Source organism: Mustelus asterias, chromosome 8 (assembly GCF_964213995.1).
Source record: "Mustelus asterias chromosome 8, sMusAst1.hap1.1, whole genome shotgun sequence".
Lineage (NCBI taxonomy): Eukaryota > Metazoa > Chordata > Chondrichthyes > Carcharhiniformes > Triakidae > Mustelus > Mustelus asterias.
Window position 1 is genome coordinate 117812243 of NC_135808.1, and position 14462 is coordinate 117826704.

Consider the following 14462-nt stretch of genomic DNA (forward strand, 5'->3'; position numbering starts at 1 on the left):
AGCATTGAAAACATTCGGCAATGTTAAGAATCATCCACATTGTTGTGAACTGGAGCCACATACAGGCCCAACTAGATAACTAAGGCTGATTTCTTCCCCTGGGGTTTTTGTCACAGTCCAATGGTTTCATGGTTACTGTTCCTGATATTAGTCTTCCACTGCAGATTTTATTGGATCAATTGAGTTTAAATTCCCCAGCTACAGTGTGATTTGAATTAATCTCTCCAGGTCATTGGTGCGGGTGTGTGGATCACTGGTCCAGTAACATAGCCACTATGATACCATGCCCCTCACTGTAATGTTGAGTAAATTGAAACACACCTTACTTTCAGAATCACAAAAATGCCTTGTGCGGGATTTTCCTCCCCCTCCGCTGTGTGTTTCACATCGATGGGAGGCAGTGTGCCACTCGCTGGCGGCGGGATCTTATGCTCCGGCCATTGTCAACAGGGTTTCCCGTAGAACGCACCCCTCACTGCCGGGAAACCCACGGCGGGGGTACATCGTCAGCAGGACCGTAAGATCCCACTGACGTAAACGGCAGCAAGATTCCATTACTTTTTTTTAGCCTTGTACAAGGTCTTCAAAGGTTTAAAACACCATGGCTGGAATTTTATGGCAATTTCCACCAGCGGGATTGTCTGGTCCCGCTGCGGTGAACAAAGATTTGACTGAGCGCCAAATTCTCCATCCTCGCTTGCAGTGGCAGCGGGGAGTGAACGACCGGAAAATTCCGGCGATGCCATATTTCTCATTTCCCAAATGCTACGTCTTCAGAATGCTGCACAAATGCTGGCTTTCAGAAGTAAATAACGGGATAAAAAGTGCAATCAGAACCACACTTGAGTAACGATGTTTCATTTAAGTTTGAGTTAAAAACTAAATGTAATCATAGTCATCAGAATGACCTCAAAACAGCAGCTATTAATTATGTGGCTTGCATATAAATTAAGTTACATCAAATGTTTACATGTGTAACCTCTAACCCCTTCGTTATTCAGAAAGAAAAGCTTTCTTTTTGCCTCATAAATCATCACATGGTTTCAGATGTGGAGTTGCCGGCATTGGACTGGGGTGGGCACAGTAAGAAGTCTCACAACACCAGGTTAAAGTCCAACAGGTTTATTTGGTAGCAAAACCTGTTGAAACTATGGTTTCAGTTGGAATGGGGAGGATTATACACAAGATATTGCAATTGGGTTGGGTGCACCAGATGTCTTTACCAACATGCCCTCTAGTTTTTTGTGGCAAGTACAGGCAATGTGTTAAAGCGTATGTCCCCTTTATTTTTTTTGCCTTGCAGTGCAACAAGTGGTAATTTAAAGCAACTGGCTGATGCACAGCCTGAGTTCCCACTGCGTGGCCTGTTACTTCCTGGCTCCTCCACGTCAGATTTGGGCAGTACCCCAAAGATGCACTGGGGAATCCCTCTGTGATGTTCCCAGGCAAGAACTTGCAGGATATTTGTCCAGAAGCGCTAACTTCCCCCGGGCAACTGCGCCGCACTGGGAACCATCCGACAAAGATGGCAAAGTGGTTAGTACTGCTGCCTCTCAGCGGCAGGGTTCAATTCCAGCCTCAGGTCACTGTCTGTTTGGGTTTTGCGTATTCTCCCTGTGTCTTTGCGTGGATTTCCTCCCACACTCCAAAGATGTGTAGGTTAGGTGGATTGACCATGCTAAATTGCCCCTTAGTGTCCCAAGATGTGTAGGTTGGAGGGATTAGCATGGGGGTTACAGTGATGGAGTGGGAGCTAGATGTGGGCCTGGGTAAGATGCTCTATCAGAGAGTTGGTGCAGACTCGATGGGTCAAATGGTCTCCTTCTGCACTGTAGGGATTCTATGAATTCTACAATTCAGATCACATGCTTCAGATGGTTTCACCAGGGTTATACTAACAGTTATGTGGAAAACAATATAAGAAATAAAATCACTTGTAATTTCTGCGTAAGTATTTTAAACACACAGACCAATCCCACACTGGAGTTCCCCCCCAAACCCCTGACCACCCCAGAGGACTCCCACACCACCCCCTCCCTAATGAACCACCTCCCCGCCTATGGTATTCTCCATTCTCCAGCCCCCAGTGGGATTCCCCTATCTCCCAGCCTCCTTACCTGCAAGGTATTCTCTCCAATGTAGCCTCCCTCAACCCGACTCCATTACACTTAGAAGCGGGGCCTTGTGGATGGCTGTTCTGCCAGGATACCCCCCCTACTCCAGCCTGAGTCAGGAAGGTCAGGTGAGACAACCACAGAAAAAACATTGACGCAGTTAATGGGTAACTGTCTGTTTGGAGTTCGCGCGTTCTCCCTGTGTCTGTGTGGGTTTCCTCCGGGTGCTCTGGTTTCCTCCCACAATCTAAGGATGTGGGGGTTAGTTGCATTGTGGCACAGAGTGGCAATCTGACACTGGCACTCCAAGGAAGTTAGGGCCCATTGTTTGTGGATAACACAGATACATGCGCACTTTTACTGGAGGTGCAACAAAAAGAGGAAGAGATAAATAGTATTTTACGTGGAATAACTTATCAACTAGTTGCAATTATCTATTTCCAAATTGCTCAGTCAAATAATTATCCCATCAGTGAAGTTCTGAAGAATGTCCTGCGGTTTAATATTGCTCATTCCTGACCGAATGAGATACATTTACTTAAAATAGTTGAGCATTAGATGGGGTCAATCCCCTACAAATAATGATGTAGGGCATGAAATATCAATTTGTTTTGTTTTATGATTAAACAATTGAGCTTAAATTAGTGAGCTTTCAGCATGGTTAATTTTGTAAACAAATGTTTTGGACCGGCAATACAATCCAAAGTGGGAAGATACTTGACATGAGCACAGGGAACAATAATGCAATGGAAGCACGTAATGCAGTGTGGCTATTTGAGCTGTTTCACTCAGACACAGGGACTAGAGATTTACTGCACATTCCATGTACGCTTCAGATGACAACACAGGCGAGATACATTTTGTGAATTGAACATCTTTTGCCGAAATCAAGCGCAAATCCCAAGTTTCATGCTAATGAGATAGAACCCCATTTGCACTTGACCAGGGCTACAGATGCTCAGTTCTGTTCTGAAATACAGGCTTTAAGGGAGACTCCAGAACATAGGATCATAAAAAATAGCAGTAAGAATAGGCCATGTGGCCCATCGAACCCGTTTCATTTTTAAGTAAAATTATGGCTGGTCTGATTCTGGTTTTACCTCCACTTTCCTGCCTGCCACCCTCAACCCCGCATAACCCTTAGCAACCTTGTCAATCAAAAATGTATCTTACTCTGACTTGAATATCATAGAATCATAGAAATTCTACAATGCAGAAGGAGGCCATTCAGCCGATCGAGTCTGCACCAACAACAATCCCATTCCTGTTATCCCACTTATTTACTCCGCTCATCCCTCTAACCTACACATCCCAGGACACTGAGGAGCAATTTAGCATTGCCAATGCGCCTAATCCCCACATCCTTAGATTGTGGGAGGAAACCAGAGCACCCGGACGAAACCCACACAGACACAGGGAGAACGCGCGAACTCCACACAGACAGTTACCCAAGCCGGGAATCAAACCCAGGTCTCTGGAGCTGTGAGGCAGCAGTGCTAACCACTGTGCCACTGAATGTATTCAATGACCCAGCCTCCGCTGCTCAAAGAGAGTTCCAAACACCAGAGAGAAGAAATTCCCCCTCATCTCCAAATTAAAAAGGAGATCCCTTATTTTTAAACTCTGCCATCCTCCCAGCATCTACCCTGTCAAGCTCCCTCAGAATCTTATACATTTCAGTAAGACCACTTCATTCTTCTAAACTCCAATGGGTAAATGCCCACCTTGCTCAACCTTTCCATATAAGGTAACCCCTTCATCCCGGGAAACAGCCCAATGAACCTTTTATGAACTGCTTTCAGTGCAAGTATATCCATTCTTGAACAAGGAGACCAAAACTGTACACAATACTGAAGGTGCATGAAATAGCTTCAGAGAAGCCGGTTGATGTCCCTCCACCAAAACTGATTTATTTACAATGGTTTGCAATACTCAGGAAGGTACTTCCCAGTACAGAGTATTCCCACCAAGTGCCATATTATATGTCTCTGTAGAGCTCCCTGATTGGGCAGCCTTAAGAGGCCTCAATTAGGGAGCTCATATTCCAACAGGTTCAACTCATGGACCTTGTTGAAGTCATTACAGTGCAGTCTCACCAAACTTGGCAAAAATATATTGCTGACTGGTGCTCCAAATAGTGAAAGTAAGACCTCACGTGTTGTGGCATACTATGTGAATAAGATTATGTTTTCTGTACACATTATTGGATTCAGACTCAGTCTGCCATCTATCCATATAGAATCCCGACAGTGCAGAAGGAGGCAATTTGGCCCATCGAGTCTGCACCGACCACAATCCCATCCAGGCCCTATTCCCATAACCCCACATATTTACCCTGCTAATCCCCCTGACACTAGGGTCAATTTAGCATGGCCAATCCACCTAACCCGCACAACTTTGGACTGTGGGAGCAAACCAGAGCCCCCCGAGGAAACTCACCCAGACACAGGGAGAATATTCAAACTCTACACGGGCAGTGACCCGAGGCCGGAATTGAACCCGGGTCCCTGGCGCTGTGAGGCAGCAGTGCTAACTAACCACTGTACCACCATGCTGCCCATATATATATGTATATTTATACTACTGCTACCAACTTCTCAGCTCCTGAATAAATGAATCTACATAATTAAATATTGAGCGATCCCTTATACATGGTTGGGATGTTAATGTTTATTTGTTAGTAAGTACAAGCAGAATGAAAGCACACCACCTAGGAGTCAGTTTGTAATGGCAATGGTATTGTCCCGCCAGTGGAATTACCCCTCTTCTCATACCCATTGCATGCCAAGGCCAGAGGCTGCCAGCTAATTAAGCTGGTCTCCTGGCAGCAGGCCAGTGGCCATAGGAGCCAGAGGTTCCATGCCCCAAAAATTGGGCTGCACAGATGAAGGGCCTCATCCGCGTCCATGACTGCCCATGCGGAGGGTTTCCCCTCCACTTTGATGGCATACCGGTTTTGGGCCTCTTTATTTGCAGGGCTCAATGCAGACAACCAAGGGTGCCTTCAAGTTGGGTGGCTGCCTCTCTGCCTCAGCAGATCCCACTTCTCCAACAAGGCCTGACATTGCTGCAAGTCTTCAGCTTGAGCCTCCATCCTCAGGGACCCATCCACCATCCTCAATAGGATGGACAGAGGGGCCAGTTTGGAGGCCAGCTTCCTGACAATTTCACTGATGGGTATACTGATAACATTGGTGAGCTAGGTCCTCACTCTTGCTGGAAAATTTCAACCAAACAAAATCCTAAATTTGCATATTACCCTAGACTTTAGTGGTGGGGCGGGCCAATAATGGTTAAAAAAACAATGGATCTGGATAGGTGACCAAATGGCATTTAATATGGGCAAATACAAGATAATGAGACTAATAAGTTCACGGAGGCAGAAGTCCCTTCACCAGAATCCCTTTATTTGCAATTCCGACAACAGCATAGAGTGTTGTCAGTCAACAGTCTACCTTCAGGAGTGCCAGAGGAACTGACACTCCCAGTTATATACAAAATAAAGTCTCCTTGATTGGCCCATCAATTGGTTTTTTAATCAGAGAGTTCGTATTCCAATAGGCCAACCTCAATGGCCTGATTAACATCATTACAGAGACTAATAAAGGGGAATAAATAATGGGACAGTAAATGAAATAGTTTTTGGATACAAGCAAACTGAGGCTTTTGTAGATATTTCAGCAAAATCAACACTATAATGTTTTTGAGCAACAAAGAAAGTTAGCCAGGTCTGTGCTATATAGACAGTGGGATAGATCGCAAATGTCAGCAAATGATAATGAATCTGTGCAAGACATAGGCATAGACGCAACTATTAGGCAGGGCAGAGAGGTGGACCTGGGTAAGATGCTCCATCAGAGAATCGATGTAGACTTGATGGGCCGAATGGCCTCCTTCTACATTGTAGGGATTCTATCATTCTATTATGCTAAATGCTGGTCACTAAACTATAGCAAGGATTACTGTAAAAGCTGGTTGGTTAAGTATGTTCAAGTCTGAGATAGAGGACAAAAAGGACGGAAGTGTGGAAGTTAAAATGCTCAGATTAAAAATATCATGCCTTCTCTGTAACAACTCTGTAACAGCTAGTGAGAATGTTTATCAGTTGCAGACCTTCATGGGAGTCCGTGTCTGCTATTTCAGCTTGAACAGGCTAATTTTCTCTTGCATAGGCCCCATAACATTCTGCTTTTTGGCATTCACCAGAGGGTGAGCAAGACCAGATTTTCCATAACAAATACCAAAGACAAGATATGGGGATATGCTATGCAAATGAAGGATTAGCAGAAGTCAATTTTTCATCGAATGAGAAAGGGCGAAAAGCCAGGATTTAATTGGCAAGTATATATGGCAGTGAAGTATTTGAAAAATTGCTTGTTCCTGATTTGCTGTAATTGACTATAACTGCTAATTCTATCGACTAAAATTGACTATTCTGTAATGTAAGAACCACTCCAGTCATTTTGATGGCAAGGAGGGAGTTCTCTTTGTGCAGAAGTATTAAAGAACTTGCATTGGATGCATGGTGCCTCGCGCTGTTTTTGCATAAGAGTCGGCTAAGTGTGCCTAAGGTTGCTGGTACCCAGGATCTCTGGCAGCCTCCTTGTATATTGTAGGGATTCTATGATTCTATTATGCTAAATGCTGGTCACTAAACTGTAGCAAGGATTACTATAAAGACTGGTCGTTAAATAGGTTCAAGTCTGAGATAGACAGATTTTTAATCAGTAAGGGAATCAAGTGTTATGGGGATAAGGTGGGAAAGTGGAGTTGAGGATTATCATATCAGATGAGTTACGATCTCATTGAATGGCAGAGCAGACTCGATGGGCCGAATGGCCTACTTCTGCTCCTATGTCTTATGGTCTTATGGATGCCCAGGCGTTGGTGGCAGAAAAGGATGATTACAACAAATCATTTAATGCATCTAAAGTATGAGGAGGGTTTGAAAAGCCTGAGATTGTTTGCTTTAGAGACAACAAGGCTCGGGGGAGAGATGGTTCAAATAATCAGGGTTCTGAAAAGAATACATCAATTGAATTCTGATCATTTGTACAGTATTGGCCTACATTCTAGAAGCCAGGGACATCAGCTCAAGCTTGGAGGGAGGAAGGTAAACATACAGTTGAGATTTAACTTTTGTGCACTGAGGGTGATGAATATATGAAATAAAATGCCTGGGGAGTTAAAGGAGGCAGATAATGTGGAAGAAAATTAAGGGAGAATTGGCTCGGAATACACAATTGAGAACCATTTGTTTTTTGAACACGTCAGGTGAATTGTGGAGATTTTCTGGTCTTGTACTTTCCGATAATTTCTATGACTTCACAGATTATTTCAGCACATTTTTATAAATGGTGGTAATGCATTTAAAGCATGTCAGGGCACAATTTCATAAAGCTGCGTGTACGAATATAACACAATAAATGGATTTTAACAGACAACGCTTAAATAAATCTGCAGGATTTTTAGATAGAAGCATCATTGTTACCCTCAATAAGGATCTTTTTTTATAGCCAAAATGGTGTATATGAGAATGCATATCATAAGCAAATAAACATAACTGTATACACAACATTAAAATAACTTGTGTACTTCCAGGTGTGCAGCGCTGTTCAGAATCAGGACTTCACGTTGATTGATGACTACTGCACTGGATTGAAAACGTTGTTGTATTTGAAAAGCATTGAGGAGCTGCAAAATTGGGATGGACAGAGCCCACCAACAATGTCGCATCAGAAAGGAAAACCTGTGCCTAAAATTGCTGGTTTAGCCGGCCAGGTACGATCTGTGTCCATCTTTGCTTCTATTCTTGCTTTTTCTCTTTGTCTCTGAGTTCACCTCATTTGTAAATCTTGGAGTGTTGTAAATGAAGCGGATTTTTATACATGGGTCTGTGGTACACAGGGAAGATAATGTAAAAGGAAATGCCATTACCCCAGGGACCAAATGGTGCAAAAAACAAGTAAAGTTTCTGCAGTGATTGTGGTGCCTGTCTCTTTAAGACAGTACAGCAGAAGGGGGTCACCTGACTTGAGGAATCAATGGGAATCGAGAGTGAGTGATCACTCCAGAGGGTGGAGTCCTCTCTTGGGCAGAATGCATCTGGAAGCCGTGTAGTAAGCATGTAAGGACCGGAGCAGCCAGGTAGACAGCTCCAAGGTAGCCTAGAGTTACAAACCCCTGTACTGAGTTTCTCTTTATTAATAAATAGCTTCTTGTTCCTAACAAAGTCCTGATGTGGAGATGCCGGCATTGGACTGGGGTGGACACAGTAAGAAGTCTCGCAACACCAGGGTAAAGTCCAACAGGTTTATTTGGTATCACAAGCTTTCGGAGCGCCGCTCCTTCACCAGATGAGTGGACCACTCAACTGATGAAAGAGCAGTGCTCCGAAAGATCATGATTCCAGACTAACAAAGTCCAACATTTCAGCCAGAGATGAATGGTCAGAGGCTTTTTCCCAGGGTGGAGGTGTCAATTACAAGGGGGCACAAGTTCAAGGTGAGAGGATGAATGTTTAAGAGAGATGTGCAGGGGAAGTTTTTCACGCGGAGAGTGTTGGGTGCCTGGAACGCGCTGCCAGAGGAAGTGGTGGAAGCAGGTACATTAGCAACATTTAAGAGGCATCTGGATGGGTACATAAATAGGGAGGGAATAGAGGGATGCGGGCTGTGTAAGGGCAGAAGGTGTTTTTTGTAGTTTAGTGAAGGCATCATGATCAGTGCGGGCTTGGAGGGCTGAAGGGCCTGTTCCTGTGCTGTATTTTTCCTTGTTCTTTGTCCTTTACCTCTTGTCAATGCCTGAGTGCTGCTGCATAACAGTTTCAATCTTCACAGTAGAATTATATAATATTTATTGACTAGCTTTAACAATTGTGAATAATATGACCTACCAATATGGCTTTTGCAATTCCATTGAATGCCATTTTTGTCACACTACTTAAGCAGCTTGTGAATAAATTAATAGAATGAAGCAAAAAGGAATCTTACTAACTGCTGCACTAAAAAATACCATTGATTGGAATTTCAACTCATTAGTGTCAAGCATACATTAAACAGAGCCTAACTAATGGCTGGAAGCAACAAGGCAATAACATAACTTGGCTCTGTGAATGTGAGCATAAAAAGCCTTAATGTGTTTGTAGGAAATTCCTTCTGTCCAAAATAAACATGTTTGTGCTTCTGTTAAAATAGTGGAGAAAGAAATTGCACCAAAACATATAAATTGTTATTATTGGTCAATTGTTACTCAGAGCCACTTATAAATATCATCCAACTCCAAACATGTTAACAGTCTTGAACCTACTCTGAAGCAATGTTTATTTTTAAGACTACCCTATCTACTGTTACCTATTATTTACATGTTTATTGCTTTTGTTGATGGACCTCTTGGTCCAAAAATGTCAAGGTCTTTCCAGCGGATCTCAGGGTAACATCAATCCACCACCAGAATAAGAAAGTGGGTTGTAACACAGAAACACTAGGTTTTAGCGTTGTGTCAAAAATACTGTCTAACCTTCTGAATTCAGTCTGGACCTGCTCCGATAGCATTGGGGCAGGATTAACTACATCAGGAGTAGCTAGTTCTGCTTCATTTAAGGGGAGGCGATGGCGTCGTGGTATTGTCACTGGATTAGTAATCCGGAGATCACGGCAAGATCTTGTGATTGGGGTTCAAATCCCCACCAAGGCAGATAGTGAGATTTGAATTGAATAAAAATCTGGAATTAAAAGTTTACTGATGACCATGAAACCATTGTCACAGGATCGCAGAATACTACAGTGCAGAAGAGGCACTGCAGAAGAGGCCCTTCAGCCCATCGATTGTCGAAAAAACCCATCTGGTTCACTATATCTGGCCTACATGTGAGTCAAAATTCACAACAGTGTGGTTTACTCTCGAATGCCCTCTGAAATGGAGGGCAGTTAGGGATGGGCAATAAATGCTGGCCCAGCTAGTGACGCCCACATCCCATAAATGAACAAAAAAAGGCTCTCACTTTTCTACATCTCACTGAGGCTCTTTATTGACCACACCATCAGGTGTAACCAGGCACGAAACAGCATTTCAATTTCTAACCGAGCATTCTTGGATGGATTTGAACTCTCCATGTTATTGCTGTTAATATTGCACTCTACACTATCACCAGAAACTATAACGCTCCAACACTGAGTGGGAGGGCAGGGAGGGCTGTTGGGGGGAACGAGAAAATGGGCATAGTAGAATTAGAAAGAGGTTTACAGCATGGAAACAGGCCCTGTAATATTATTATATAATTAATATTATAATAAGGAATTCTAATATTATTAGAATTCATTATTATTACCACAACCTGTTGCTGAGGCTGAGTCAGCCAGACTATTGAAGAGAGAATTGGTTAAACACCTGAAGAAAATCACAAAAGGGTTCAAGAAAAGTTTAAAGAGAAATGGGATTTTTTTAAACTTGTTTTTGTGCTGTGGCAATGCTGGAAAGCCAGTAACTATTATCTCTTACTCACTGCCTTGAAAACATTTCAGTGATTTGATTTGATTTGATTTATTATTGTTACATGTATTAGGATACAGTGAAAGGTATTGTTTCTTGCGTGCTATACAAAGTATACCATTCATAGAGAAGGAAAGTAGACAGTGCAGAGTGTAGTGTTACAGTCATAGCTAGGGTGTAGAGAAAAATCAGCTCAATATAAGGTAGGTCCAGTCGAAAGTCTGACAGCAGCAGGGAAGACGCTGTTCTTGAGTTGGTTGGTATGTGACCTCAAACTTTTTATCTTTTTCTTGACGGAAGAAGGTGGAAGAGAGAATGTCCAGGGTGCGTGGGGTCCTTAATTATGCTGGGTGCTTTTCCAAGGCAGTGGAAAATGTAGACAGAGTCAATGGATGGGAGGCTGGTTTGAGTGATGGACTGGGCTACGTTTACAACCCTTTGTAGTTTCTTGCGGTCTTGGTCAGAGCAGGAACCATACCAAGCTGTGATACATCCGGAAAGGATGCTTTCTATGGTGCACCTGCCATGTCATGTGGGACTGATGTCATTTGGAGGCCCCACCATTGAGATTGGATGGATTCATCCCAGATATTTTCCGGCCCTTCCCGCTGGCGGGATCTTCCAGTCCCGTTGATGGCCAACCTCCAGAAGAACACCTTGGACATCAACAGGACAGGAAGATCCCAGCATTGGCTAATGGCAGGCCTCCTCCGCTGTCGTAAATATGCCACGAGAGGGGGACATCCCACACATAGAATGGATCCAGCATGGAATAGCACAGAAGGAGACCACTCGGCCTGTCATGACATTAGTCATTCAGTTGGATTTTAACAACAATCTGCCAAATTTTATGGGGTTTTAAGGACTCCCATAAAATTTGGCAGATTTATTGAATTCAGTTTCCGAGCTTGCTCTGGTGAAATTTAAATTAATGACCTCTGGTTTGCTGGTCCATCCAGCTGCAATGTGGAGCTCACCAAAGGAACTTATGTAGTTCTGAATTTTCCACGATTCTGTGATGAAACCCATCAAACTGATTTAAGAATGGCATGGACAAGTTGGACTGAAGGGCCTGTTTCCATGCAGTAAACCTCAATGACCTCCTGTGGCAGCGCGTTCCAGGCACCCACCCATATCTGCGTGTAAAACTTTCCCCGCACATCTCCCTTCAACTTTCCCCCTCTCACCTTGAAACTGCACCCCCTTGTAATTAACACTTCCACCCAATTACAACGACGAAAACATCCTCAAATGCTCTATAATTTGATAATTAGAATTCAGTCTAAAATGACTTCTAGTATTGCCTCAACCACAGCTCCATCTTCAGATCTCTAGTAGTCACTTTGCCAGCCTAGAATTCAAAGTTAGACTCTTTTAATGATGCACAAAGTGCTTGGCTTGAGCTACCAAACCTCACACAGCCTGCCATTAAATTCTCAATAATTTTGTAAACTGAACTTTTTACCCTTAATCTCTTGTGGTGAAGCATACTTCCAGTCAGCCATAATTAATTATATTATTTTCAATGTTTACATTTCTTTTTTAATTTACGGAAAAATAAGTTCTAAATGTAGTCATAATATGATCTGGCCATTATTTTGCCAAATTTAAAACATATAAATCAGCCTCAGAAACGCACCATGCATGCCAACACAAAATATAAATGATTATCTCAGTAGTGCAAGATTTACCTTTCTACAGAAAGAGAATTGCAATTGAATTGTCTTGGCTAACTGCTTGTTCTCAATTCAGCGTCTTATTTTTATTATAATGCTATGAATGGCTATTTGTTGCAAGCATTGCACATTTCAACATCATAAGCCTGAATGTCTGCTCGTCTGCCCTGCCTTGTCTAATTCTTCCAGAAACCCGTTTATTAGTAGCTCACTGATGTTACTCCAGAGATTTGTTTGCAATTAATGCTCCAGAATGATTCTTCTGGCACTTGCTTGAAACACTACCACTGTCTGCTTCAACAAAAGACTTCAGCCAACACCACAAATGAGCTGTGGATGAAACGTTCTGTTCGCAAACTGCCAGAGACACATGGCGGATTTTCTGGGAGAAGGCTTGCACTGAGTCAGTGCTTTCAAACGGCAGCCGATAATGAAGTTCTTAAAGATAATAATTGCAAGTTAACGGGGTTCTTTTAAAACGTTATTGAATCTTGTTCACAAATAGAGTCGAGCTACTTTTGGGGTGCATCAGCAGTTTGACTTGGAAGTGCCAATTTGAAACTCTGAATCAGGACACGCGCAAACATTACCCCTAATCTGTATAGATTAGGATGTCAGGGTTCAATGTTATAGAATCATAGAATCCTACAGTGCAGAAGGAGGCCATTTGGCCCATCGAGTCTGCACCGAACTCAATCCCACCCGGGCCCTACCCCCATAACCCCATGCATTTACCCCAGCTAATCCCCCTGACACTAAGGGGCAATTTAGCATGGCCAATCCACCTAACCCGCACATCTTTGGACTTATTATTGTTACTGTGAAATAAAAATAGAGAATGCCAAGAATGTGGCAGGTCCGACACATCTGTGTGGAGAGAAAGTGAGTTCTTGTTTTGAGTCGAATATGACTTCTTTAACTGCAACTCCAGAGTAAGGTTGCATCCATTTGAGGCTGGGATAAGGAGGAATTTCTTCTCTCAGAGGGGAATGAAACTGCGGAATTCTTTACTGCAGAGGGCTGGAGAGGCTGGGTCGTGAAATGAGGTTGAGAGGGACAGATTTTTAATCAGTAAGGGAATCAAGGGTTATGGGGATAAGGCGGGAAAGTGGAGTTGAGGATTATCACATCAGATCAGGCATGATCCCATTAAACGGCAGAGTAGACTCGATGGGCTGAATGACCCACCTCTTCCCCTATATCTTATGGTGCCAAAAACGCAGCATTCCTCCAATTCTGGCTTTTTACATGTGCTTGATTTTTCCTCAGTCCCTATTAGCAGCTCTGCCTTCAGTTGCCATCGGCCCTAAGCTCTGGAATTCTCTCCATAAACCTCCTCACCTCTCCACCTCCCTCCCTCCCTCTTGGGGATTCTCATTACAACCTACATCTTTGATGCCCTGATTATGCCTTTTGTGGCTCAGTGGGAAGTTTTGCCGAATAACATTCCTGTGAGGCATCTTGTACTTGCTGTACTACATTAAGGGTGCTATGTAAATGAAAGCTGTTTTTACGCCAGAGGAACTTTCTTCAATCGGTTTGAGTTTTTTTTTTAATTGGACCATCGAGAATATACATTCACGTCTATATTTACCAAGGTATTGCATGCATAGCTGTACATTCACACATTTTTTTATGGAGCTATTATACACTTGAATTGCGCAAAGCTTGTGAAGAGAATGAATTGATACATCATATTCAAAATCTTACCAAAAAATGGCATTGCTGGTTCTGGAGCGAGAAACGGAGTGTTTCCTGCTGATGGTGCCCCCGTTTTATTAGGCCGTATCTTACGGCTCATTAATATTATTTTCTATTCTCACAAGTTTCACGCCACTCCAGCAGCGCCTTCCCTCTGATTTTCCCATCGTGTAACGACCGAGCTGCTGCAAGCACTGGGGTGCTCCACATAAACGGCTCCCTAGCACTTGTTCCCCAATAACTGCAGGGAATGGCAGTCATGAAGGCAGCACTGCGCTTCATGGAGTGGGCACTGGCCAGACTGCTGGTCGGAGTGGTGCAGAGGCGGGAATCCCTATACCCCTGTTCCAGGAGGTGACTTTCCAACAGGGTCACCGGGGAGGAGAGGATCATCAAGAGTACAGCCCAGGGCCCTCCAGCCAGCAGATCCTGGGCATTTCCAGCCCATCTGACACCTCCCCTCCCTATGAATGACACACTC

The 14462-nt window shown here is 43.4% G+C and overlaps 1 protein-coding gene across 1 annotated transcript in view; it reads left to right on the plus strand.

Annotated features, from left to right (window-relative positions):
- Positions 1-14462, plus strand: part of LOC144497479 (dihydropyrimidine dehydrogenase [NADP(+)]-like) — a 760900-nt gene that overhangs the window by 663256 nt on the left and 83182 nt on the right. Inside the window, exon 20 of the mRNA XM_078218814.1 lies at positions 7716-7895. Within this exon, the coding sequence (XP_078074940.1) occupies positions 7716-7895 (180 nt within the window). The remainder of the gene's footprint in view (positions 1-7715; positions 7896-14462) is intronic.